Source organism: Rattus norvegicus, chromosome 17 (genome assembly GCF_036323735.1).
Source record: "Rattus norvegicus strain BN/NHsdMcwi chromosome 17, GRCr8, whole genome shotgun sequence".
Classification (NCBI taxonomy): Eukaryota; Metazoa; Chordata; class Mammalia; order Rodentia; family Muridae; genus Rattus; species Rattus norvegicus.
In genome coordinates, this window is record NC_086035.1 from 37,503,190 (window position 1) to 37,509,811 (window position 6,622).

General features: G+C 32.0%; 1 protein-coding gene across 3 annotated transcripts; it reads left to right on the forward strand.

The window, feature by feature from the left end:
• The first annotated feature begins 260 nt into the window (after window positions 1-260).
• Window positions 261-6,069, forward strand: Prl8a9 (prolactin family 8, subfamily A, member 9). Of its 3 annotated transcripts, none has more exons than NM_134385.2 (6): window positions 261-326; window positions 1,649-1,827; window positions 2,492-2,530; window positions 3,336-3,443; window positions 4,403-4,582; window positions 5,592-6,069. In NM_134385.2, exons 1-6 carry the CDS (start codon window positions 296-298, stop codon window positions 5,778-5,780), a joined length of 726 nt encoding a protein of 241 aa, NP_599212.1. In that variant the 5' UTR covers window positions 261-295; the 3' UTR covers window positions 5,781-6,069. The 3 variants fall into 3 exon arrangements, with proteins under 3 accessions (NP_599212.1, XP_006253966.1, XP_006253967.1); XM_006253904.1 differs by having other exon boundaries at window positions 267-326; window positions 1,652-1,827; window positions 5,592-5,928; XM_006253905.1 differs by lacking the exon at window positions 2,492-2,530 and having other exon boundaries at window positions 267-326; window positions 5,592-5,928.
• The last annotated feature ends 553 nt before the right edge of the window (window positions 6,070-6,622 follow it).

The window sequence follows — 6,622 nt, forward strand, 5'->3', positions numbered from 1 at the left end:
CATCTGTCATCAGGCAGCTGAGAATGACTTTAGAGATTCCAGAAATAATTTACACAAGAAGCAACATGTGGGAATTAGCAAAGAGAAACCACCCAGACCCATGTAATAATTAAACAGTTAACATTCCCTGGGGTTAGAAAGACATTTTTCACAAATGACTGTTTCTGTACATGACTTCTTCCTGTCACATAGCTATGCATGCCTTGGAGTTATCTTCTAGAATATATAGGAACAGGAAACTAACTGAATTTATGACTCCAGTGAAGCAGAAATTCTGCTTAGGGTCTCCTCAGTGATGGAGCTGCCATTGAGTCAAGCTCAGTTCTGTAAGTAAACCCCCACTTTTTGTCTCAGCAAAACTATTCAATACAGTGGTTCTGTGAGTTTGTTCTAATGAGATTCTTTCTTTGGAATCTTTGCTGTTATACCTGGTTTGAAGAGATGTTTATTCATTAATTATCCGGAGAAAAATTCAGCATAGACTTCATATCATCTTTTAAAATTATTTTTCTTGAAAGAAATTGTGCAAGGGGACAAGAGACAATTGGATTAATAATTCTCATCATCCTTCAACTTGTGACATATACTAGTGTTCAAAGAAAGTCTGAGGTACCTTCTGTCTTGAAGAGAGAGAAGGAGGAAAATGTTACTTTATCAGATGAGTAAAACTGATAGGAATTATTAAGCAACTTCCAATGCATAAAATACCTTCCAGAACAAAGAATACATTTCAAATTGACAATGATTTCCAGTTTTCAAAACTGGTGTAAAATCAGGGGATCTAATTAATCTTATCTCAAGGCAGAAGAAACAAAATTATGATTGTGAGTAAAAAGTACTGATGGTTGGTGTTCTGACTTCTGCCTTAGCCAATAATAAGCCATCAGAAAAATGATTTGATCATGTACACCTTTTCCATTATAAATATATTCAGATTACATTAAGAGAATCTAATCTACTGACAATATTATTAGGCAGATAACTTTTTAAGAGACTTATCTGATGTTTTTAATGAAAAATTCTCTGGTGGAGATTTATTATAAGTTATTAGTTCTAAGCTGACATTATATATTGGACAATATCTCTTATTGTTGTTAGTAATCATTACGGTTTTATTTATTGACAAATGTTGAGAGAAAACAAAAAGATAAACTGTGATATTGCTGTCCCATCAATATCCAAAACACTGATATCAAGCATGAAGTTTAAAAATTACGTATTCTGCAGGAATTTGGTAACAGAAAATTAGCTTAAACTCTAAATACACTAAACTACCTAAAATGACTTAAAATACAAGTACAGAACTACTTTTAAGTTAAAACATTTCTAAAATTCAGAAGCATTTCTGAAACAATACAAAAAACATGAAAACACTTGCTTCTCAAACTATTATTCAGAAAATTTTGATTACATCCCTAAGCACTTAGTGTGATTTTATATGACATTCCAGGTATTGAATACCAAGACAGGCTGAAAAACAAAACAAAACAAAACAAAACAAAGCAGAAAAACAAACAAACAAACAAAAAAACCAACCAAACAAAAAACCTAAAAAAATATCGTAGGCCAGATACTACTTTCCTGAATCAATTGGACCTAGGAAAACTCAGGTTAATATATCATCTCTAAGTTTTTTTTTTCTATGTAGCAGGCACATTCCTGATGCTTGCAGTTTCAAACATGCTGCTGTGGGAGAAAGTTTCATCCATTCCTGCATGTCTTGCGGAAGAGGGTGGCTGCTGGAACCCCATTGTGGAAACATTTAACAGTGCCATGCAGCGAGGTGAAACCCTCCGTAATCTTGCTGACCAATTATATACAGAGCTTGTAAGTACCTCAACCTTTATACTAATCAGGACTCAAATATCAGAAAATACAATTTCATAGGTAAAAGATGCCTCAACTAGTGAAACAGGGACAGAGCCAATTGAAAAGTGTCATGAAGTTTTATAGAATCTAATATTATTAATATATATTCTTTATTAAAAATAAAAACAACTAATCTACAGTAGAAACTTTTAAAATGTGACTTTGGAAAAAACACTTATTTTCCATTTTGCATTCAGACTCATGAATTTCCATTGGTCATGGTCATTTAGCTCACTACAGATACATACTTGTACCTGTACGTAGTTGCTCATTACAGTGAAGTATATATTTGTAACAGAGATAGAGTTAAACATGTGAGGAGGCAAAAAGGGTAAAAAAGAAAGAAATAAAGAATAAAAATCAAGCATGAAGCCCATTAATACTAAAAATTTTGGTTTAAAGATTTTTAGTGATAAGAGTTTGTCCACTATTATAACAGGAGTAGAAATGTATCCATTCCTTTCATGGTAATTGTAATTTCTTAAGGTCAGAAAAAGGGAATTATGGGAGCAGGCAAACTTTAATTATATGGTCATCAAAAGGTTGTTTCTCTGTTTGTAATAAACATGTGGTCATAATTTTATTGATTAGATGTTATTTTTCTCCCTTTAAAATGACTCAGTATCACAATCAATTCTCATCTGAACAATTTTTGGCTCTTGTAAGTACCTCACTTATTTTCAGCTACTTTCCAATAATAGTCTCATGTCAATGATAAGACTTTAGATGAGACAGACAACCTGACAGCTTTTAAACTTCTTAACCCTCACAATTATTTATTAACCTTTCATGAATAAGGTAACTATTTGAAATAAATAAGATATTCTAAAGTGGATATTTAAGTAAATTAAATATTTCATTAACCATACAAAGACTAATCTAATACATGGTATTAATTAATACTTTTATATTTTGTTGATGTTGAATTAACATAGAATTTACTGTAAAATTTTGTGAAACAAAAAACACAATTTCATTCTAAAACCATTATAAACGTGCACAGCTATATTCTTTAATGTTAAATTAATAAATTTATAATTTTGTTGTTGGGTAAGGAATATCATTACCTATTGACAGAAAATAGGAAGATTGATAAATATGCTGAATAGCTTTATGCTAAAATGCTAAACAATGGTGATAAGTAAATCACTTAGTTCTTCAAAAGTTACTCCTTTCAGCGTCTGCCTTCCATAGAGTAGCTTTTGAAAGTAAAGAAGAACAAAGAGTAAGAGAGGAAGCAGTTAAATATCCAAAAGTTAATAAAAAGCCAAGTTAAAATGCAAGTACAATGAACAGACCACAGAATTTTATGACAGGCAATTTCTTAATTTTTACTATCTGTACTTTATGAACTACATATTGTTAAAATTTACAAATCCTCTAAAATGCATTAATATTCTGATCATGAAGTTATCTATTATTTCCAAACTCTGCTTTTTTTGTTTGTTTGTTTGTTTTATTTGCAGAACTCAAAACTGATTAGGAGGGATAAGACTGCTGTCAGAGCTGGAACATACTGCCATTCGACTCTCTCAAACTCCCCAGATGGGGAAACTAAGCATGCAGATGTTGAAGTGAGTTTTCTTCATTTGTTTTTCACTGAACTCGAGAAGCAATACATTGAGTTTGTGGTACTTTCAGTTATTACGCACATTGTGATAGATACAATAATCATATATGCACAGAAAATGAAGATAAAATATAGAAAATAATCACAATATAGTATTGATAAATTATACATAAAATAAAATAATGACAGTATAGCAATGCTTAATTACATTATTGAGAGAATGGTATTTTTAGGAATGATTTGCCATTGAAATTATACTTAGAGTTATTTTAAGGATTTTTCATTAAATTGGTTCTCTATGTTATTATACCCATACCTCCATCAGTGATAACAACATGACTGTATATATTATTTGTTGCTAGTGTGTTCTGGAGAGTGGATTTCTAGGTTCTGAACATTGCCCCCCTTCTTGATTTTCAATTCTGTCCTGGTTCTATTTCTATTTTTTACCTATCACTTTATACTTTGGATGCAACAATGTTCAAATTCATGATGAGAAAGTCTGTACATCATATCAGTTCTATTTTAGGAGGTGATATAGTTCTTCCCCTATATATGGTCCACATGAATCTCTTATTGAAAATGATTTTAGCCATTTTCCCCTGCCTCTATTCATCATGAGTCAAACCATATTTGTTTCTATTGAATACCAGGAAGACCTGTTTTACAAATTGATAACCAAATAATAAACTTCTTGCTAGAAAGGAAGCTCTTCAAATTGCATAAGGTGAAGAAAATATGATGACCTAACCTCAGGAAAATGCTATGTGACAAGCCTTACAATTTGTTTTACTTTGTAGAAAATACACCAGTTGTTTAAATGTTACACTTCCAAACAATGTAACTTCTTTACATGTGTCTTATACACATAGTAAAAGTGTGTTTCTGTTCAGCTTCTTTACACTAAGGTTACAGGTAACAAACATGATATACTTAATTAAATGGTTCTATTCTCTTTCTCAGACCGAAAAATATTTAAAAATGTTGATCAATTTTGTGGGTGCCTGGATCAGCCCTCTATACCATCTAGTGATTGAACTGAGTGCCATGCAAGATGTCCCTGAAACTATCCTCTCAAAAGCCAAAGATATTGAAGAGAACAAAAGAGAACTCCTGGATGACCTTAAGTGGATACTCACTAAGGTGAGAATTTCCCATTAGTTATTCTCATTCTTAAAACAAGTTGAATGTCTAAATCAACAACAAGAACAACAACAACAACAACAACAACAACAACAACAACAACAACAGAATTTGGAAATATGTCATCTTTCCAGAATGAAACATAAATATCTCGTCTTGTTCACAATCTTCCTATAAAACAGTGTTTCTCAACCTGAGGGTCATGAGGCCTCTGGGGGACAAATGAAAGTTTTACAGGTATCATATAACAGATATCTGCATATCAGATATTCATATTACAATTACTGAAATTTGGAAAATTACAGTTATTAAGCAAAAATGAAAATAATTTTATAGTTGGGGTTCACCACAGCATGAAGAACTACATTAAAGGGTCACAATAAAAGTAAGTTTCAGAACCACTGAATACGTTGTGGGCATCTCCATCCTTTTCAGATGCTTCTCATCTCTTCCCTCCCTGGTGACCCAAGTAAAACATAGCTGTTTCTCTTAGGCACTTAGAGGATACCTTTATTGGTTGGATGAAAAGAGCTGTGGTCTTTGATCACAGGAATCTCTTGAGTCTGCATATTAAATCACCATCTGATCCTTATCACATGTGAGATTTTCATACATGGACCTCATCAAGGTTGGGTTTAGTATGATAGTAAGTAGTACATATCAGCTTCTGTGAAATACATATGAAAGGACATGTAATAATTTCCTGAGTGAGTAACTGATATGAGTTCTTTCATTGGCCCAGAATCAAATAGTGATTTTCTACATTTCCTCTGCTTCAGAAAAGGCATACTTCAGAAAAGGCATGATTAGTTATATATTAGAAAAATGCATATGAGTCTTTTCCACAAATACTAGAAGTATGACTGTTTGAGAGTCTCTTGGTTTAGATATATGAAAATCCAGAAATTTGATAAAAGCAGCACATTTCTGAATGTATTTCTCTGAGCACAGGAGAAAGGAACACTAACAATATAAGCAACAAGTAACTGATTATCATTTTGATTTTTAGGTCTATCCTACAGCAGAGATGAAGGAAGAATTCCCCAGCTGGGAACACCTTTCTTTCTTAAAATCAAGTAACAAAGATTCTAAATTTTTGGCAATGTTTAACCTTTCCAAATGCATATACAATGAAACATACTACATTCTATTTTATCTTAGAACACTGAAGTGTCACATAACTGGAAAAGATTGCTAAGTCTACACTGTCTGCTTTGGAAATGTTATTGAGTTGACCATTGCTGAGAAGTTTCTTTTAATTGTATATCTTTTGAATCCATGTGTGAGTATAGTGGGTTTCTTTTTAAAAAATAAAAGCATTCTCTTTAGAAATTTCAAATTTTAAAGGCCTCTTCATCTTTTATTCATTGAATAGAATATATATCAAGGAAAGCATGTGGCCCCAATCAAATATATCACAAACAATAGATGTTAATTTTGCAAATAAAGTTAAAATTTACTTCAATAAAGTCACAATTTATTTCACAGAAAAGTGATGAGTCAAGTTATTAATATCAAAGGGTAAAACTTACTAATTCACATATCTGGATCAGAAATATAATTTTTTATGCTTCATGAAATTGAGAATGTCCTTAGGAAATCATAAAAATGAAAGCATAGCCAATCCAATATAATTGAAATCTGATTCCACAGCCTCAAGAGGACTTAAGGGAAGGACATAAGACTGAACATGATAAAGATACACTGAATTCATTCCTGAAATTTCCAATGTGCTTATTTTGAAAAAAAAAATGCTTTTAGAATGTAAATATCAGTTAGGTCATTTGATCTTTGACAAAGGAGCAAAAACCATGCAGTGGAAAAAGGATAGCATTTTCAACAAATGGTGCTGTTTCAACAGGAGATCAGAATGATGAAGAATGCAAATCAATCTATCCTTATCTCCCTGTACAAGGTTCAAAACCAAGTAGATCAAGGACATCCAAATAAAACCAAATGCACTCAAATTAATAGGAGAGAAAGTAGGGAAGACCCTCAAACACATGGGCACTGAGGAAAATTTCATGAATAGAACACCAA

Coding starts and splice junctions, on each gene's coding strand:
- Prl8a9 (NM_134385.2), top strand. CDS start 296: ATGGAGCTGCCATTGAGTCAAGCTCAGTTCT. Junction 327..1,648: donor ATTGAGTCAAGCTCAGTTCT/GTAAGTAAACCC, acceptor TTTTCTATGTAG/CAGGCACATTCCTGATGCTT. Junction 1,828..2,491: donor ACCAATTATATACAGAGCTT/GTAAGTACCTCA, acceptor AAAATGACTCAG/TATCACAATCAATTCTCATC.